Source organism: Fistularia commersonii, chromosome 30, assembly GCF_037954325.1.
Source record: "Fistularia commersonii isolate RoL2024-O1a breed Wild chromosome 30, RoL_Fcom_v1.0, whole genome shotgun sequence".
Lineage (NCBI taxonomy): Eukaryota > Metazoa > Chordata > Actinopteri > Syngnathiformes > Fistulariidae > Fistularia > Fistularia commersonii.
Window position 1 is genome coordinate 1,374,933 of NC_141313.1, and position 21,492 is coordinate 1,396,424.

Consider the following 21,492-nt stretch of genomic DNA (forward strand, 5'->3'; position numbering starts at 1 on the left):
AGAAGAAGAAGACAAGGAGAGCAACCCTTGGACCCATCGGATGAGGAACCGCGTTAGCCGTTAGCTAATTCTGGGACCAAAATGTAGATGTGAAGCCCCTCTGAGGAGAAGCGCTTGGACCTCCTCCTCGCTGAGTAGGAGCACTTTGTGAAGTTTGGAGGTTTGAAGATACAGGACTGACCTTCTCCGGTCGCCGCTCTGATCATCCGATGAGAAACCCCACCAAGAACACCAAGTTCTTATTATTTTGTTGGACACCTCGACCTGCTCTCAACTCCGTCAACCACCAGTAAACCTTGGGAGATACCAGCCTGAAGCAGGTCTGAAATAAGAGTGTTCCTCAAGAAAGGTGGAGATGAACCAAGATTTGAAGCAAAGTCTTGCAAATCTCCTCCTTTTGGAGGTTTTATCTCCTCCAGAAACCTCCAGAAGGTCCAGACATGCGTCTACTGACGACGCGCAGCCGCTTGAACCTCAAATTCACTCACAGAGATTCAAAAAAACCTGGAAGTCCTACCTCACGGGAGATGTTCCACCTCAGAAGATACGTCCCATCCAGGAGGTCTGATCGGTTCTCCTGATGAGGCTCAGCTGTGTCTCGTCACCTCCTCAGGTGGACGTCGGCTCAGATCTTCCTGGATCCTCCACAGCTCCCGCCTCATCTTCTTCTTCCAGGCGTCTCAAAGTTCTGTCCACCTGCAAGGAGGTCCATCTGCACATCTTCTGCAAACTTTTATTTCATACTATTTTATTATTAGTTTAGTCCAAACTCATGGAGAAGGTCGGCTGGAGATCCTTAATCGCTTTTAACTTATTTATTCATTTATTTCTGCATGTATATGGAACAGAATATCATCGTCCCACAGAGGGGAAATTTAAATTTATTTATAATTTTTTTTTTTTTTAGAATAAATTCCTCACTAGCTCTAAATATATATTTAACTTTGCATAAATGGATGTATTTAATTTACTTGTATATCCATACGTGTGAATATATACACTTAAAATAACACATCCTGGATCTGAATGAATGAAATTATGATTAAATACTTTGTTCTTTACATCTCCTGTTAGCTTCTACTGAGAAGAAATTATAAATAATTGAAATAAATAAAGATAAATGTCAGAAAAAATAATAATATAAGAAAGAAAGAAAGTAAAAACACATGACAGGTTGAATTGATGTCTTTAAAACAAAAGCAAACGAATCAGTTTTGTTTGATTTCACAAAAGTGTGACTGACATGGAGTTAATTGTTTTAGTTTCCCTTTACTTTTTGTACATATATATATACATATATATATATATGTACATAAATGTATGTACATAAATGTAAATAAATGCATATAAATGTAAATGTAAATGTACAATGTAAATGTAAAAAATATGCATATATATGCATATTAAAAAAACATATATATATATATATATATATTTTTTTTTTTTAAACCTCTGTCACTTTTATTGCTTTCATTTTTACTGTTTTTCTTTTTTTTTTTTTTTTTTGTATTTGTGTCTGTACGGCATCCTTGAGTGTCAAGTAAGACGCGCTTAAATAAAACGTATTATTATTATTATTATTATTATTATGAAATTGTCCAGAATGAATGAGGGAACAGTTGTAAGTCTGTATTTATAATTTACGCCTTTTACTATTTTACCTTTGCTGAGGCGTTCAGGGACGTCCTGGAAGTGAAGCTTCTCCTCTGTAATAAAGTTAATAAAGTAAAAGTAAAGGTACAGGATGAATGTGTTTACATTTGTAAAGGGACAAGGTTTTTATAGCAGCTCATAATTCACCGCTAGCGTTAGCATCCGGAGGGGGGGGGGGGGGAGGTGTGTATCGACCAAAAAAAACACCATTTCCTTTTACGACACACACACACACACTGTGACACCGGTCAGCCCAGCGGACGCCGGCGGCTTTGAATCAACGTTTTTGAGACGAAGCTAAATGTTTTCCCGTCGTTTTGACGCGGCGGCGGCGCCCCTGTAGCGCAGAACCAACGCCGCGGAGGCTAAAAACCACCTCCGCCGGCCCGTTCCGGTCTCGCCTGCAACCGAGGCGCTCAGCGAACACTCCCCTCCCTGATTCCTGCTCCTCCCAGCGGAATAATTACCTCCGCCGCTGACCTGGATGACGGGAACGTCTCCGAGACAAATCGCAACTGACAGCGGAATCCGACAAGACCAACGTGACGGGGTTAGCTTGCAGTGAACCACACACACACACACACACACACACATAGAGGCGACGATGTTTTTTTTTATTTGTGGATCTAAAAGTTACAAGCTAGAAAAGGTGCATTCATTCATTTATTCCCGGCTGTCGACCGTTCAGCCTCTCATTCATACATCAGTAGAAACCTAGAACTTTCCATCCTTTGGTTCAGATGTCATTGAAGGCCATGCAACCGTTCAGCCTCTCATTCATACGTCATGAGAGACAACAAACATTCACTCACTCAGGAACAATCATAGATTTTTGATTATTCACCCTCTCATTCCCACAGAAAGATGGTAGTGAGAGAGGATATGAAGGTAGTTGGTGTGAGAGAGGAGGATCCAGAGAATAGGGTTAGATGGAGAAGGTGGATGTACTGTGGACGCCTCGGAAGGGAAAAGATGAGATGAGATGAGAACAACTTTATTTATCCCGAAGGAAATTGTCGATTCAATTTAATTAACTAAATTGTTACTAAAAGCCCAAAGGAAAAGAAGAATTTGACACAGGGGTGCAGGACATGTATGACCGAGACAGTCATAGATGAGATGGTTTGGACATGAACACTCTTCTGTTCATGTCCAAACCATGGTAGAAGGTTGCTGAGGGTGGAGCTGCCAGGCAGGAGGTCTAGAGGAAGACCAAAGAGAAGATGGATAGACATCGTGAGAGAGGATGTGAAGGTAGCTGGAGTGAGAGAGGAGGATCCAGAGAATATGATTAGATGGAGGATTCGCTGTGGAGACCTTGGAAAGGAAAAGCCCAAAGGAAAAGAAGAATTTGACACAGGGGTGCAGGACATGTATGACCGAGACGGTCATACATGAGATGGTTTGGACATGAACGCTCTTCTGTTCATGTCCAAACCATGGTGAAGATCTGGGTAGAAGGTTGCTGAGGATGGAGCTGCCAGACAGGAGGTCCAGAGGAAGACCAAAGAGAAGATGGATGGACGTCGTGACAGAGGGTATGAAGGTGGCTGGAGTGAGAGAGGAGGATCCAGAGAATAGGGTTAGATGGAGAAGGTCGATTCGCTGTGGAGACCCCTGAAGGGAAAAGCCCAAAGGAGAAGAAGAATTTGGGGTGCAGGACATGTATGACTGAGACGGTTTTGACATGAAGACAAAGAAGATAGACGTTACATGTAGTTTTATTTTTTATATTTTTACATACCTTGAACTTTATTTTTATTTATTTATTTGGATCTTTACTGTTTTTTTTTTTTTTGTTTGTTTTTTTATTTTATTTTTTTAATCGCCAAGTTTTATTTTGATTCTTCAGCAAAAAGCAATTTTATTCTGATTCTGAGTATTCTGATTCTGATTGGATTAAAATCGTGATTATTTCCAGTATTTCTCAGTATCTTCGGCTTTGTCCAGAAGTCCTGGAGTCCTACCATCAACCGTACGTCCAAACGCGTCCAGATAGGCTCCAGAAAGGAGCCGAGAACGTTCAGAATCCCCGCTAAAACCTTCTTGCCGTCAAGTAATCCCTTCTCCATTCCACTTGGTTTGGACTTTTCTTTTTAATTCTCATCTTTTCCGTCTGAAGTCTGCAGCTCGGTCTCCTCCTCCGGCCTCTGAGCTCCTCTGCCTTCATTTCTAATCCCGTTACAAGTGTTCCTTCTGATGTCCTCTGCCCTTCACTTGTTTCTTCATTATCTCTCACCTGTTCCTTCCTCCTTATCTGTCTCATTCCGCCGCCTCCCCCTTGTGAATTGCAAAACCGGCTTTTTGTCTGCATGAACTCGGTGAAGAACCTTGGCACGTCTGTCCTCCTGTTAAAAATATTCCGCCCCTGCGGAAAGTTGAAGGACTTCTTCTGGACTCGGTCCGATGGACGGACGAGCTCAGACAGGAATCACCATGTTTGCAGATGACACCGTGATGTCGTGAGAGCAGGGAGCCGCTGGAGGAACATCTGGAGAGGCGGAGGTATGCTCTGGAAAGGAGGGGATGAAGGTGAGCTGCGACAAGACGGACGAAGACGATGGAGGGTTTGAAGTACCCTCGGTGACACCTGCAGAGGGTGGAGAAGAAGTGAAAAGACGGGTGGAGAAAAATGTCAGGGGTGATGAAAGAGTATGAAAGGACCGGTGAAGGTGAGGAGCAGCCATGGGGTCTGGCTTGGAGACACCGAGAAGAAGACTGGAAGCAGGAGAGGTGAACCCGAAGTGCAGCTCGCCTGTCCGACATCTCAGATCGGATGGCGACCAACCACCTGAAGCTCAACCTGGACAAGACTGAGCTGCTCCTTCTCCTGAGGAAAGGTTGTCCACATAAAGACCCGGTCGTCACCATGGACGACACCGTGATAAGGACGACCAAGACTATCGTTCTCAGGGAGTCGCACGTTCCTGCAGATTCCTCCTTCACAACATCAAGAAGATCCGCAGATTCCTCACAGAGGATACGGTGCAGATACTCATCCAGGCTCTGGTCATCTCTGGTCTGGACGACTGCAACTCCCTCCATCAGGCGTCTGGAGCTTCTTCAGAACAACGCCTGGTGTTCAACCATCCCCAGTCTCCAAAAGAACTCCCCTCCTTATGTCCCTTCAAGGCTCCTGGTAGACGCCCGCATCAAGCTCAAGACCCTGGTGCTCACCAATGGGTCGGCCACGTCTTATCTCCAGGTTCTGGTGGAGCCACATGTCCCTACCCGTCCCCTCCGATCCGCCACCTCCGGGCGACCGTCCACCCCGTCACTCCGAGCCCCCGGCTGCAGATCCAACCAGAACATCGGGGTCGCTTCCCGTCTTCTGCCGTGATCTGAAAACGTACCTCTTCACCAAGCACTACCCTAGATCACTCTTAGACCCCCCCAAAAAAACGAAGAAATGAATGTATGTGGTTTTGAGATGGTTGTTTAGCAGAGTGGTGACTTCTGAATAACAACTTCTGGTACTTTGGATCTTCGGTTATTGATTTGCAATTTTATTTGGACAAAAGCGTCTGCTAAAAAACTGGAATGTGATGTCACGTAATGAGGTGGAGATGTGGAGGCATCAGGATCTCCATGGACCGTGATGATGTTTGCAGATGACATTGTGATCTGTAGTGGAAGCAGGGAGAAGGTTTGGAGGGGCATCTCGAGGGGTGGAGGTATGCTCTGGAGACGAGAGGAACGAAGGTTTGGTCACAGGGAGTGGAGATGAAGATGGTGGAGGAGACTGGTGAAGAAAAGTCAGGGGTGATAAAAGACTATGAAAGGAACGATGGAGGAGATGGAGGTGAAGAGCAGCCATGGTGTCACTGGCTTGGAGACGGCGAGCAGAAGATCGGAAGCAGAAGAGGTGAAGATGTGGAGGCCTCGGGATCAGATGTTCTGAAGTCAGACTGAGGCTGTCTGGACACTGAAGGTGGAAGGATGGAGAAGATCTAGATGGAGAAGGTCTGGAGGAAGACCGGAGAGGAGCTTTATGGATGGAGAACCTAAGTTGGTTTCCAAAGATGATCAGATCAGAAGGAAATGGAGATCTTCTCCACATATGTTTACGCCGCTGCTAATTAAAATATACGAAGGAAAGTCTATCGGCCGAAAACGGGAGCCGGTCGGAACATCTGGAGAAGATTCTGAAGAGAAGATGAAGATGCTGAAGAGCGGCAGCTTCACGAGTCAGAAAGCACTTATTGTTTTCCAGACATGATGACAATAATAATGTGGTCTGATGAGAGAAAAGGCTCTGCTTTTAACAGACTTCTAACAAAATTGGCCTCTTGCCGAACAAAGTGGTTTTAATGTGTTTCTCAGAAAACTGTGGATAATAACTTAGGAGAAAAAAAAAAAAAAAAAGAAGGTTTTAGCGCGACGGCTTATTCTCAACCAATTAGGACTCGACTCCTGTAATAGTGAGTCAATTCTTACGCTGTTGAGTAACATCCTGGTTTTATCCTCAGATTATTTTCTCCGGGGAAAAAAAGAAAAAGACGGACTCCGAAAAGCCGGGACGAAATATTAATGTCATTGACGAAAAAAAACAATCGTGGACAAAACGGACCTTTAGGCCTCCGCCTGAAGGCGTGCAACTTGGAAGAACTCCTGAAAACGGGAAAAAAAAAATGCAAATCTGCTGCTAGCTTAGAAAAATAAAACTCAGTAAAGGAAGTTTAATACTGAAAGTCTTTATTTTAAACGAGCTTTCCAACAAAATGGCACTTGAATAAAGGTATAGTTTAGTTCACAACCTTCGTAAAGCCGCTGGATTTATTGCGCCCGTCAAATACGATCCAAAGTCACAAAGTGCAAAAGAACGCGTGGACGAATTAGCGACGAATTAGCGACGAATTAGCTCGGTCCGATTTCACCTCCAGCCCAGGAGCTCGTCGGTCAGCAGGACTTTTTTTTTCCAAAGATCTCCCAGGAGACGCTGCTCTCCAGGCCACAGTTTATCTGGTCTCTGAGTCATAAACGCACTCTAAACGGCGGAATTTAAAGCAGGAACCTGATTTGAAGGAAATGATCTGTAAGCTAACATGCTATTTATTTCTTGTTTTTCACCCGTCCGCTAATAATAAGTCGCAACGCTGTCTTTCGGGAAGCCACAGCGAGCGGCACGGAGAACAAAGGGTCATTAATGGATATCCGTTTTGAACGGAACAATGCGTTGGCATTCAGAACAGGCTAGCAGGCCCGGCTAGCACTTTTAGCACGCCGTGTCTGATGGAGGCCGGGGTTGGAGGGGGAACAGAAACCTCTGAAGGAGGCGAACGCCGGCTGAAGCGACCGAAAACACGAACGTACGCTTGGCTTGTGGCCTTTTGTTTTCATGAATTAACTGGATGAACTTGTTTACTAGCATCTAGCTAGCTCGCTAGCTAGCTTTAACAATAGCTGGGTTTAATCTGGGATAGAAGAAGGAAGGAAAACAACTTTTCAATCAAGTCGCGCTTGATTTCCTGACTTCTTCCGGGTAAATGTTTCGTCGGGACGACACGGCGATGGACTCTGGACGCCACTTCGGCGTACGAGATGATTTACTGTGCACGTCGTAAGCGTCTTGTTTATTTTCTACGACTTCTGTGAAAGCCTGACTTTAAAAGCGGGGCCCGCCAGCAGGTTCGGGGTATAAATTAGTCGACCCCGGATCGATATTCGGCAGCACGAGCCTGTTGAGAAGCTGGGATTCCCCCCCGGCGCGATCCGTCAGGAAGATGTGTTGCTCCAGAACTAGCAAAGAGACGCTCAACAGAAATGGGGGATTGATTTGAATGCGGTATCTTATGTTTTTCAAATATGATTCGCTTCCGTTCTCGAGTAAATCTCCTCGGAACGTCGGTTTATTCCGAAACCGAAAGCGCGAAAGCACTGATGTTGTAATGAACAAATTTTGGAATATCGGTTAATGTGATGGAAGGCAAACAGGCGCTTGTTATTCAGAGGGTTTTTCCTTCCATGGTCCTCAGAAACTCGACGAGTCGACTTATTTTTCATCCGTTTTCATGCCCGTCTGTGCGATTTCCAGCGAAACGCTAGCCGACCGCGGCGAGCGGTGGATTCCGGCGTATATTACATTTCTATAGACGTACGACAAACAAGATATATACTATATTTATATATTAAGGCTGGGAGAGTTCACAAGTTTGCATTAAATAACGGCAACAATCATTTCATCTCACATTACGCAGTTGATTAAGATTATTGTTAATATTTTGGCAAACTACGGGTCGGGACGTCGCCGCCCTCGTGCTTCCATGGATCTGGTTTCAGGTGCTAGCATGCTAAGATGCGCCGTAAAGCCGCCTCTGGAAGCGCTTCACGTTCCTGAAAGGTGCTTCCACCACATCCATGTGGGCGTGGCTGGTCCTCCAAGGGTTCAAGCCTACTTCTGATCACGATGGGTCCATATCTGCACCAGGACTGCACCGTCCACGGAAGCACTCGGTCGAGTACGGCTCAAATCTAAATGCTAGCGGTTTGTCGCCGTTCCGGGATTAAACCCCTTCGACAAAAACGATTTAAAAGCCCTTTTTTTAAAGGATGTTCACTCCTTTGAAGGAGCAAAAAAAGATCATGTCACCGCTGAACTCTTCTAGAAGAACGAGGGCGGAACAATTACGCTTCGGAGACGGGAAGGACCGGCCGAGAAGCCGATGCTCGGACGTCTCGGCAAAGCGACACAGATAAGACCAGTGTTGTCGCGGGTGTTCGGACGCTCATTTCCACATCTGGAGCTCATTGACCCTGAAGATCAGCGTACCCTCGTTGGGTACATTGGGCGGAAGTCTCGTTTCGACGACAAAAAGGAGAAGGTTTGTTTTCCTTCCACGGCGTCTCTTCTTCCTTAAGGCAGGATTTCATCTCAACAAGCTGCCTGGTGGAAGACCAGGATAACCTGCATCTGCGGTAGCTAGATTTTGACACGTGCTAACGTGCTAGCGTGCTAACCTCCAACCAAAGACCGGTCTACCGCTCGCCGCCTCCTGCGGTTGGTCACTTTGAGATCACAAACTGATCAGAGTTGATTTTGTTGTTCAGAAGCAGATGCGTTAGTTCAGATTTAGCTTGTTTTCTATCATTTGTATTCTAGAGGCTCCATGCAGGCTCTGCAAGCCTCCCTTCGCTGGAGGTCCAGGTTCTCCTCGGCCTGCCGCCGTCACGCAGGGCTTCATTAGTGCGCTGCATCCAACTAACCGGGCCTGATCTTCCACCTCTGGGATGCTGAGCTTTTCCTCTCGATCATGACTGGTATCATAGACTCACGCTCCGGTGGTGCTGCTTGACGAAGATCTCCTGCTTTTCGTCGCCGATAGCTTTGTTTTGCGGCGGCGGCGGCGGCGGCGGCGGGCCCTCCGGGGGTCTGGGGGCCGGTCCCTGCCTTCCCACCGACCTCTGAGGGCTCCTCCTGGTCCAGTCCCACTCCTCTCCCAGCGTACTCCCGCCGTCGCTGAGCTCGCCCAGGTGCTCCACCGAGTCGCACTTCTCCAGGTCGGAGGCGATGGTCTGCAGGCTGATGACGGACATGCGGTCGGAGGCGGCCCGCTCGGCCTCCTGCCGCTCCCTCTGACCCCAGCCGCTCTCCCGGTGCCGCTCCACCCACATCCTGGTCCTTTCCCCGTCCGCCCAGTCGCTCTCCACGCCGTGGCATCCGACCACCTGGACGGCGACGGCGACGGCGACGGCGGCGGCGGCGGCCCGGGCCTCGGCCTCGGCGCCGATCGGGGAACTGCGGCCGCCGCGAGCCGCGAGCCGCGACCCGCCGGCCTGGACGCGCCCTCTTTGCTTGTGGATCTGCTCGCTGATCTGCTCCAGGTTTCGGAGAGCCACCGAGTAACGGGTTTTCACTCGAGACACTTGCTCCTCCAGCTGGACCACTTTAGCCTTCTGCTCCTGAAAGACAGGGAGCAGGAAGCTAGCTTACGTTCAGGTTACCGTGAAGGTGAAGTTTGTCGGTCGGTGAAAACCCTTTCCTTCGAATCTCATTTCCGCTACTTTTCTCAGACCGCGGCTAAAACAACGACGCGGCTAACGTATGGATTCTTATTTAGCTTCATTCAGCCTCGTCACATCGGAGCGATGCCATGATTGCGAAGTTCTGCACGCTCTGCGTCGACATGCCACCCGGAGCGTCTGCAGAAAAGACCTTTCCGGAACCACCCGCGCCGGAACGACGACGACCTGTGTGTGTTTTTTTTTGTGCGTTGTGTTTGAGAAACACACCTCCAGAATGTGGTTGAACTGAGCCTTCAGTTCAAAGTAAGGCTTGGACTTCAGGATGACCTTCTTGAGGGATTTCTGGAGCGTCTGGACTCGAGCCTCGGCCTCCTGGCAGAGCTGCGTGACCCGCTGGTGCTCCCGCTCGCTGCGAAGACGCTCCTCCTCCGCCTCGTTCACCTGAAGAACACCACAATCATCTCATGATAACTAGCGCTTGCTGCTAAAATATGTGCATTGAATAGCAATATTAGCCACGTTTGGCTAAACTTGGCTCTTGGAAGTGTTCCAGGTGAAGTCCTTTTTAGCAAATATAGAGCGGAATAACGTCGGATTTCTGTTCCCGCGACGCAAAACTCACGTGATTTTCACCGGCTCGTCTCATCGCGCCGCTGAGAAAATTCGGTGCTTTGTCATCGCTGCTAGCGCCTGAAGGCTACGCGAATTAGCGCAAGGTTTAAACCGCATCAACCTTCCAGCACAAGCGCTAAGAATCTTTCCATCCGGCGCCGCTTCGTCAACAGATCCTTTCAAATATACGCTTTTTATCCATGTTCGTCCGTGTTTTTCGCCCTTTTTCCGAGCGTTTTATTTCATCCGATTCCGAGAAGGTGCTTTCCTTTCCTTCGGCGGAAGAGTCGGCTTCACCCCGCGAGCCAAAATGGCCAAAAAACAACACAAACAAAGAAAACCAACACAGCAGGATCCAACATGGCGTTCGACCGGCGAATGTAAACAAAGCCGTCTTCCTCGTATTCGTCCGCTGCGAATTTTCTTTTAACGCCGCCTATCTGAATGATGGAACAAGACTTTCTTAAGAAATGAACGGGCGATGGCGACGTACCGAGGAAACGCTGTAGGTCGGGGACGTCACAAACCGGTATTTAGCTCAATGTTTACGTAAAGCTTGTAACTTGCAAGCGAGGCGCGTTTTCTTGCAACGTTGTCGACATCCAAGTGACAACAAGTAAAGTTCAACGGCACCAAAGCAAACAATTCCAGACGTTTAATTCTATGAAAAAGGTGCGACTGGATGAAGAAGAAGGAGATACGAACAAACCCATGGAAAAGGAGACAAGCTAAGAAAGCTAAGAAGAGGAAATATGACCAAGCGTACGTAGCATTTGGTTTCACCGTGAGACGAAGGAAATACCGGGTCGAAAAATGTTGCCGGCGGACAATTAGACATGACGCCACTATTACGCCGACAAGCCGCTTCTTGAGTTATTTCAACGAAAACGTGCCGAATATCGGCAACGATCATCCCGCTTCGTAGAAGCTGCTTCAGTCAACCAGCGAACGCCGTTATGCTAGGAAACGCTAATGTAACCCTGGGAAAACAGGCCGACTAAAATGTGGAAATAGCGCTATTACATACATGTTTCTGTCTTCAGCCCGATCTTTTATCCTCTTTGATGAGCTAGAAGATAAAGTACGCTTTTAAAACGGATTATTTTCCATCCAGTTAGTCCTTTAAGGTACCTTGAACACCAAGTTAGTTGCAAGAAAGCGGGACTGCGAGTAGGTTTCTACTCGAATTATTTAGAGATACTGAAGCCACCCGTCTCTCCTGAGCCTCGGTAGATATTTAGTGCTATTTTATTTTATTTTATCTTATTTTATTTTTTTACAGGTCTCAGTCTCCAAGCGCTACATTAATAAAGTTATTATTTGTTGCAAGTTGATCCATATTTCTTCTTTTTCTTTTCTTACGATACAACATTGTGCAGAGATGCACAATTTTATAGATAAAAGTATACTATTTATACAACTAGGTATCGTGCACTCGCTTCTGTGACTCTGCTGCAAGGTTCAAACTCCGAAAGGGAAATATATTAGAGACAAAACCGGGCGTGAGGAGAGCTTAGTAAATATAATATTTACTTTTATAACTTGGCTAAATCAACTCCGAAAGCTGCCGAGGCCGGAGGGTTCTCGCAATAATCGTGGAATTTATCAGTCAAAGGAGCAACAAATATTTAGGAGCTGGAAAAGCGTCTCCGCCAGGGAGAAAACGCTGTTTAAAAGCCGAGTGGGCGGAGAAGATGTTTTAAGCCGGACGGATTTTAAAGCGTCGCCGAGCGTTATGGACGTGTTGAAGCATTAAAAAGATTGCTGACAATTTTATCTTGAAAGCCAAAACACGGAGCGTAGCGGGGTTTTTTTTTTATTTCCTAATGGAAAGCGACGGCGAGTCGGACGCAGATTTTCCCGCAGAACGTTTAAGCGTCGGGCGACGGCGAGTGTGTGATTGATGTCGGTCGCACGATCGTGCACGTTGAGTCGCGGCGATTATGCCGGAAACACCGGACGCTCTGTGTTGGTAAAAACAGCCGTATTCAAGTGTGTGTGTGTTGGTGCTCGGGTGTGTTTTGGACAGATTCAGACATAATTTGTGTAAAATCTTCTCCCACTTTTCAATCAAAACCGTGAAGGAGTATTTTTATTTTACTTTAAAATCTCCGTCGCCGTTTTATCATTTTGACATTTTATACGTTTCTCAAGTATTTTTGCTTATTTTGCTAATCACGTTTAAACAGTAAAAAGCCAATCGCAACTCCATTGTTGTTTACAAATCTGAAAATAATTCCAAAATTACCTTCACGTAATGAAGGTAGTAACATGAAAGAAACAGCATGAAATTGCCCAAAATATGTTACCAAAAAAACAAACAAGGTGAGTGGTTAGAAGAAAATAAAGATTAAATCTGCAATCTCGGGAGAACTGGCAGAGAAAACGCCAAACAAAAAGCAATATCGGTTACCATGGCAACATTAACATCTAGAACCGAGCTAGCCGGGTTTAGCCCGCTAATAACAACTAGATCAGGCCGCGCCATTTCACGCATCGGCTGCCACAAGCTAGCGTTTGGAAAATAAAACAGCCAGAAACAAAAGTTGCCGCGAACTGTGAGACGGCAGAAGCGCCAAAGCTGCATTTTAGAGAAAATATCAAGATTCCAAGCTAAGTTACGGGTTCATCGCGACAGGTGATACATGAGCATCGCGCAGGCTACGCATTATTTACAGTGAACGGCTAGCTAATGAAATGACACCCTTCTTATTTATTATTATTTTTTGATAGTGCAAAATTATTGTAATTGCCTAATATAATCATATTCAGATTAAATTATGTGACAAAAGTTTTTTATGCTGAAACATTTTCATGCATAAAACCGGTTTTTGGTATAAAAAAGCATTAGACAATACTTGAATGTAATATTAATATAATCATAAATAAATGATAATAAATAATAAATAAATGATAATAAATAATATTGATAATAATATTGAATTTCTCTTCAGAGTAGGGCAGAGTAACTTATAATCTACCATTTTTATGTGAAAAAAAAACCTCAATATTATTAACTATTGAGCTTCTATTTATTTACAAAATAAATGTGCATCTTGAAGGAAGGTGAGTTTTTCGGTCAAACCGGACAAACGCAACGCGGGCGGCGGTCGAAACATTCACGGATCACGGTGACGTGAAGGTGGACAAAAAGAAAAAAAAAAAAGGTGGTAATGAAGTGGAAGTTCTCCCCTCGGGGGCTGATGGATGGCGAGAGGCGTTGTGTATCCTTCATCCCACCGAGGACGGGACGGCAGCGGCGGCTGCAGCTGAACTGTGCAGCCACCTTCTGCGCTCGCCATCCATCACCGCCGCCGCAGCGCCGCGACCTTTAAAAAGTTTAACACTGAATGAAAGCGAGGCCGCCAATCATCCCCTTCCAGAACAAACTTTTCCCCCCTCGGACCGCGGATGTTTTTTGCGCGACGGACGAACGACCGGATGTTTCATTTTCACGGATTCGTTCATTCGTTCGACGTTTGCGTCGCTTCTCCTGCAGGTCGTCTCGTTCGTTTTTGAGCCGCGGCGCATATTTTACATTCGAAAAATCCCAAATAAATATGTCAAAAACAGTTTCGAACCAGTTGGAATGAAACCGTAGTCTCAATTTACTTAGTGTGAAATCTAATATATCTAATATCTGTAGATTCGTCAAGTTGCAATGCAAATTTCACACTGATGTGCAACTTTTCCAGCATGTCTGAAGACACGTCATCAAAATGTCTGAAAATGGTATGATTGGAGAGAACTGGCTATTTCTTTATCAACGCCAGAGCCGAGCATTTCTTCTCCAATGATTTAGCCGGCAGGTAGTATTAATGTTTTGCTGTTTGAATTTAGAGACGAGTTCAGCAACTTTATAGCGGCTTTCACTGCTTTCTCACTCGTCTCGGTAGTTTTCAACAACGCTGCCTGTTTGTTTACGCAGATACAAGTACCGTCATTTCCGGACGATGAGCCGCGACTTTTTTCCACGTAAACAACGATGCGGCTAATATATGGACTTTTGGGTGGGGGACGCTAACTAGCCTCACGATGCTAAAACGTTTATCCTCGTCACATCGGACCGATGAAATGATCGGGAAATTCTGAGTGCGTTCAACTCCGACACCGAAGAAGACGACTTTGACGGTTTTAGTGCGCTAAAACCGGTCTTAGATAGCGACCGGCTAGCTTCTGCGGCTTATATTGAGGTGCGCTTAATAGTCCAGAAATTACGGTACTTTTTATTTTAAAAATGTATCACGCAAAGCGTCGCTAATCCCTCTGACACACAGACGCAGTGGTTCATTCCCCTCCCGTCGCCATGGAATGGACACGCTGCCCACATAGACATAGGAAGACACATTAATTACGTTGGATAAATAATTTTCCGACCAATCGGGTGAAAGTGGGCATTTTTCCACGGCACACCTGATGATCTCTCACGGCACGCTAATGTGCACAGCGGTTGGGAAACACTGAGATAAACGAAAAACATGCAGTCGCTCATTCACAATCATGGATGTTTGACGATTCGCCCTCTCATTCACACGTCATGCGAGACATTAAAACATTCCTCCACATGGAGACCTACAACCATTCACACACACGTTCACGTCATGTAGACACCACTCACCCTCTCGTAGAAAGACTGTTTGGACTGTGGGAGGAACCCTGAAACCCTGGAAGCTCATTTATGGAAGCGACCGCAAGATCGGATCTCGAAGATCAAACTTCAACAAACAGCTCTGGTCACCTAGGAGGCTCCGTTCAGTTCCTGCGCTTCTCAACCGACATCTTCCGTCTGGTCCGACATTCAAACGTAGAAGAAAACAAAACCGCTTCTTGTTCTAAATGTCCAGGTGGGGTTACCTTGGCGGTGGCGTGGTTGAGCATCTCCTGCCAGGTGGGGTCCATGGTGTTCCTGTCGGCCAGAAGGCCCTGCTCGGCCACGTAGACCATCTCCCTGGCGGCGGTGTGCATGGACACGGCCCGCTCGTATCGCAGCGCCGCCTTCTGGGTTTCCTGCTGGGCCTGGAAGGACAAACACACTCAAACCTTCTCGTCTTCACCGGACGCTCGTTCGTTCCGGTCGGGGGATTCGATATTTGTGCCGATTCGACGTGAACAAAGTTTGCTTCTCGGATCTTTTCGTCCTCGGGAGTTGTAATTCTTCTCCGGGACGTCAGAGTCCTGAGGAGGACGTGACACCCGCTAAAGTCGAAGTTCTGGAAGAAACCCCGGGATGCTCCGAGTCGAGGGTCTTCTTTGACCTTCTCCGAGCCGTCTGACCTCGGCTTCGCGGCAAGGCTTCTTCATGATGTTGAGGGAATGTCCTGCTAATCGGACGCTAGTCATCTCCACCTTCGCCAAATCACCAGAACTTTGTTGCTCAACCTGGACTTGGTTTTGAGCTTGCGTTTGGTTGCTCCGGCAACATCTCGCCTTTCTCCTTTTCCCGCTCCCGTCTCAGTTGCGTCCGGCAGATGCTGATCCGCCCGACGGTGCCATCGGACCACCGGCGAGGTCGTTTGAAATGTCGAAAATGACAGAAAGGCCCTGTTCTCGCCTCCTCCGCCAGGTCTCCAGGAGGTCTTCTGTCAGACAAACGTGCGTTGGAGGTTTATTTTTGCTTGTCAGATCTTGTTTTCTTCTCATCCACGCCCCGTTGCAGGCGTATGCTTCCATTCAATCACACCGACGTTACACTTCACGGATACGCTTCGTGCATTTTACAGCCCAATCCACTCGACAAGTGGAACACAGTCTCTCTCCAAAGCAACAACAACAACAACAACATAATAATAACAATGTTATCATCATACTAGAATATTAAAACAATAATCTGCAGCCAAGTGTGTGTGTGTGTGTGTGTGTGTGTGTGTGGAGAGCTCTGGATTATAAAGAAAACAATGTTTTCAATCTTTTAGAACAGGGGTGTCAAACTCATTCTGGTCCACATACGGAACCGGACCGGTAAAATCAGAGCGTAATTACCTGGAAGTAACACTGAGTCCAAATGTTTCCTTTGTTTTAGTGCAAAGGAGAGAAGATAAAGATAAAAATCTATGTCAGGGGTGGGCAAACTACGGCCCGCGGGCCACATCTGGTCCGTTGGTGTTTTTAATCCGGCCCGCAAAAGATTGCATGTTTGTATCTATGAATATTTGAGCGGGAGATAACAGGAGATTATTTCAGTTTTGTAGCGACTTAAGAACACTTGAGAATTTTCCTGAGCTGAATGATTGTCTTTGTGATTTAGCCTCTACTCTGGACAAACTGACACACATGAACGAGGTGCGCGTGAAGCTACAAAGGGAAAAAACAGTTTGTGCATGAAAAGCAAGCCAACGTCAGACCCCTCAAAACCAAGCCGGTTTCATTTTCAAAGCAAATATCAGACGAGTCTGATATCTACAGTTTGCAAATGCGTTTTTTATTTATATGTATCATATCTTGATATGAGCCAAAAAGTTTGCCCACCCCTGATCCATGTAATGAACTGTTCCTTTAAAAAAAACAATAGATTCATGAAGAAAAGTAAGTGCAATTATAACAACGCGACGCCTCAGTTCTCTTTTTTGACGAGGAATTCTTGCTGTTGAAAGTGTCGGGCTACGTTTCAAATATTAAGTAAAAACGCTATTTACAGACCCGGAAGCCACATTGCTGCCATCTGCTGGAAGTTGCGAGTCACATGGTGTTGCTACATGTTGCTAACACTGACTAAAGCAGTGCAAACCTAGCAGACAATATGGGAACTGCATTTTTATTTAACCCTTGCGCGATCTTAACATTGTGTTTATTCCCCTTGTCTTAGGGGTCAAAAATGACTCATAGGAAATTACTCATTAATTCCTCTTCCTTAAGCCAAAGGGAATATTCAAATGTTTGTACTTTTTAAGAGCTTAAAACACTCGATAGCCTTAACCTTGACACTTTTATTATTTTATTGTATTTCTTATTCTCCCTCCTTCCTACTATTATCTATTATTGTTATGTTTTGCTTGAAACTCTGGCACAACAATTTCCTTCGGGATAAATAAAGTCGATCTTATCTTATCTTAAGACAATCTTTGTACCCTAGTGGTTTACAGCTCACATGCAAACATAAACCAAAAAGAAGTATCACTTTTTCAAATTATGGGATCTCTTTAGGAAAAGTCATAAAATCTCAAGTTGGAAAGTGGGTCACTTTTGACCTGCGAGGCAACACAAGGCTTCAAAAAAAAAAATCATGATTTTAAAGTGTTTTCAAAAAAAATCGAAGAATTATTCCACGGGCTGGATTGGACCCCCTCGTGGGCCGGTACCGGCCCGCAGCCCGTACGTTTGACACTATCAAAGTATCTTTGAAAAGATACTTCTGTCGCTCGTCCAGATGACGGACACTCGGTGAGCTTCGCTCCTGGAGAGCAACATCTGTGTCCGTTCAGGATAGTTTCAAAGTCAGGAATAATCAGCCGACTCGGAGGCTGAGCGCCCGCAGAGGAAGCGCGGCGACAGGTTTAAGCGACTGGACTGCTGACAGACTTAAGACTGCTTTTCCTGAGGTAGCATGAAATAATGTAGTAAATATTGCTAATTTTTCATTGTTTTCTCCTCCGGCTTTGTGACTGCAGCTGTATTACGGTTCAGCTTAATAGGCTATTATTTGCTTTACTGCTTTCAATTAGACCCCTGATCTTTCCTCACGCGATTTTTATTTGTTCAATTACAGTTTCAAATGACTCTTCGCCGTGCTGATTAAACATGATTGCCGCTCCTGCCCTCTCATTCAAGGGTTAAAAGTTTCCAACAATTAATGAAGCTTCATTAAGGACAAATCATTTCATCTAAGCGGTTGATTACGGCAGATGAACTCAATGTTTTCCCTCCCAAGTACTGTATTGAGGGCATATGGAGCAGCTGGTCTTAACACTCTCTATGATAACATAATGGTGCAATTAACTAATCGGAATGACCTTTTATAGCAAAATAAAAGCATTTCACTGGATGCACACGTGTTTGGAGGAACACGTTCACATTTTTCAGTCTCCAAAATCCCCTTTATGTCTCGGTGGCTAACGGGCTAGCTGGGTCGGGGTGAAAGTGAACCTTTTGCGATTGGACTGGGAATAGTTCAGGCTCATGTATGCTCGGCATAAACATGAAAATATGATGCTAAACGGGAGACAGCGGAGGCGGCGTTGCAAATGACGATGGTCTAGAACAGGGGTCGGCAACCCGTAACACCCAAAGAGCCATTTGGACCCGGTTTACTCGGAAAAGAAAACACTGGGAGCCGCAATTGCTTTTTGACGTCTAAAATAAAGGTACCGCTGTGTATATTGCTTTTTATTACCTTTACACTTTGTATAAACAAGTGTGTAGTGTGTTGCTTCTGAAATTCACAAAGTATTACGGAGAAAATTAAGTTTTATTTATGTAATGAACTCATTTTGAGCTTTGGGCTTTCAGAGCGTTTAGCGGAGCCTTGACCTGAATTTTAAAAATAAATCGGGAAAAAAATCACTGTGTCAGTAAACAATAAAAAATAAATATTTGCAAAATATCTTCATAAATATTTATTTTACCTGGTTTATGGGACTTCTGCTCCTGAACTTCTGCACACAGCATCTGCAAATCGGGACTTTACCGGCCGGCGGGAAAACCGGCTTCCGCCAGTGTGACGTTATTTTGAGCGGCGAAAAATAATAAATATAATTTTATTTAATATTTCAAGATCACAATCGTCTTCAAACTTAGACCTAAAAGTTAAAAAAAGGAATTAACACAAATGAAATATTCTTCAATTAAATATTTATGATATATTTTCCCAAGCCACTCGGAGCCGCGGTGTAAAGACGGGTTGCCGACCCCTGGTCCAGAACATCTAACCTCCCTGATCCCCTCCGTCCTCCTAACTCCCAAAGACAACCTCCGCATCTTCAACTCGCCCACCATTGTGGATGTAATGATTTTTAAGGCTTCGTCACAGGTGATTGAAAAAAGACAGGAGCGCACCTCCTTGGCCAGCCTCCGTGCCTCGTAGTAAGGTCTCGCTTTGTCGATGCAGGCGCCAAGCTGGGAACCTTGAGTGTTCAGCTTCCTGGCAGAGTTGGTGAGGATCCTCCTGTAGCCGGACCTGGCATCCTGCAAAACACACACATGCGTTTAGCCCTGCCAGGACGCAGAGTTAGAGATATATTCGCCGGGACGGATTTCTTACGTCCAGCTGCAGCTCCAGCTTGTTGATCTCATCGCTGGCCTGATTGAGATGCTCCAGCTCCTCCTGGAGACACAAAGCAGTGATAGGATTAAACGTTAAATATGAGGTTCGACTGTTGTATTGTTTCGTAGACTTTTTTTTATTATACAAAATTATTGCTGGACTCCAGATCATGAGTTCTTTACAGATTCCCTTCAATTCCCATTTCCCTTGAATAGGAAATCGCCATCATTTGGCACCTTGTCAAATACATAATCAGCCAGAAGCTATTTGAAAATCCAATATTCAAAACTAGCAGCAACAATAAAACACAACATAATTAAATAAAAATCAAGCTTAAAGTTCCCTGAAGACATTTGTGAATTCAATTTTAAAAAGAACTAGCAATTAAAAAAGTATCAAAAGCGTCACATATTTTTTCCACTTCGTCCCTTTTACTATTTTTAATTGCTTCTCTTCATCTGCATTTTGTTTACATGCATGCCTGTAGTATTATTGTTACAATAAAAATAATAGTAATTATTATTATTATAATTATTATTATTTTTAATTCCTCTTCCTTCAGCTGCAGGGAATCTTCAAATCTTTGTACTTAAGACCTTAAAACACTTTATTGCCTTGACTTTGACACTTAATAGTTTTATTTGTATTTCTTAATCCCCCCCCCCCTTTTTTTTTACTGCTTATACAATTTCCTCCTATTATTTATTATTGTTATGTTTTACTTGAAACTCTGGCACAACAATTTCCTTCAGAATAAATAAAGTTCTTCTTATTCTTATTCTTATTTTATACAAATGAGATAAAACCAAACAATCAATCCGTTTATGTGTTCCCGGGTCGCGGCTCCGTCCCGGGCCGCCCCGGAGATGGAGCCGCCCGGGGGATGGAGCCTCCCGGGGATGGAGCCGCCCGGAGGATGGAGCCTCCCGGGATCTCGGTCGCTCTGGGCTCCCGTGAAACCAGTTGAAAGCCCCGGTTGTTCGCGTCTGAGCTCCGTACCTGAATCCTCGGGTCCAGTTCCTCCTCATACTTGGCCGCCCGCTCCTGCTCCTCCCCGGCGGGCTGAACCTGCTCTCCCTCCCCGCCGAGCTCCACGCCGGTTCTCCCGTCCCTCCCCGGCGCTGCCTCGTCGCCTCCCCGCCTCGCAGCGAAGCCGCTCCCGGCTGTCGCCTCTCCTCCCGGCGTCTCCTCCCGCAGTTCGGCCCCTCTTGGGTACCCCGCGCCGGTCGGACTTCCACGCGAGGCCCCGGGCTCCATTCCCCGTCCCGGCGTCCGCCTTGACTCTCCCCCCTCCGCTTCAGGGCAACCGTATGATTTTTCCACCGACTTCCAGCGGTGGTTGTCGGCGTCCGGTGGCCGGTGGCCGGGGAGGCAGAGCCGGTCTGCGCTCGGCGGAGGCGCCGCTGCTTCTTGCTAGCGCTAGCTAGCGGCTACACAACCCGGCTACGGTTCCGCCCGTAGTTCACATGATAACAACGCCACCATCACCGACCACCGCACTTCCACTTATTCTTTCCCCCTTTTTTATTTAAACGTATTTAAACACGTTTTGTTTATTTTACTTTTATTTTTTTTTGCCCGGTTATGTTATCAGACGGCGCCCCCACTGAGAGTGGAGACTGAAGTTTGGCCGATGTACGTCCTAATAATCGGGGCGGCTGGAGAGTTAAATTTTATAATAAAATACTATAATCTTGGGATCTCTAAATAGTAAACAAAACAGTTTTTAATTTTTTTAAATTTATGTATCTTTTGAGATAACTGCAGATAACTCCAAAATTCCGCTCCAGGACAGGTGTTTACCGGATGGACACCCTTTGCTAAACCTAGCTCTTAGCTTAGCATTTAGCAGTTAGCAAGAAGTTCAGTTTAATAGATTTAATCATAAAAAGACACATTTTTATTGAAGCTTTCACTGAGATTCCTAAACCAGAAAATATCACGAAACACAGGTTTCTTCTTTTTTTTTGGTAATGTCACGACATCCCATGTAATTAATATGAGAACCTCCCTTAGGTGTCTTGGTTTATGCAAAAATTGACTATCTACGCCTTTATTTATTCATTTTC

At 45.6% G+C, this 21,492-nt stretch overlaps 1 protein-coding gene across 1 annotated transcript; it reads right to left on the reverse strand.

Annotated features, from left to right (window-relative positions):
- Window positions 1–6,331: 6,331 nt before the first annotated feature.
- On the reverse strand, window positions 6,332–20,864 carry sh3bp5lb (SH3-binding domain protein 5-like, b). Its single transcript, XM_086177824.1, has 6 exons — window positions 20,423–20,864; window positions 19,421–19,483; window positions 19,216–19,344; window positions 15,082–15,243; window positions 9,883–10,056; window positions 6,332–9,552 (listed from the first exon to the last, which is right to left on the reverse strand). The coding sequence occupies exons 1-6, from the start codon at window positions 20,678–20,680 to the stop codon at window positions 8,914–8,916; spliced, it is 1,425 nt and encodes a 474-aa protein (XP_086033950.1). The 5' UTR covers window positions 20,681–20,864; the 3' UTR covers window positions 6,332–8,913.
- Between the last annotated feature and the right edge of the window lie 628 nt (window positions 20,865–21,492).

Coding starts and splice junctions, on each gene's coding strand:
- sh3bp5lb (XM_086177824.1), bottom strand. CDS start 20,680: ATGGAGCCCGGGGCCTCGCGTGGAAGTCCGACCGGCGCGGGGTACCCA. Junction 19,484..20,422: donor AACTGGACCCGAGGATTCAG/GTACGGAGCTCA, acceptor TTGTGTCTCCAG/GAGGAGCTGGAGCATCTCAA. Junction 19,345..19,420: donor AGCTGGAGCTGCAGCTGGAC/GTAAGAAATCCG, acceptor TGTGTTTTGCAG/GATGCCAGGTCCGGCTACAG.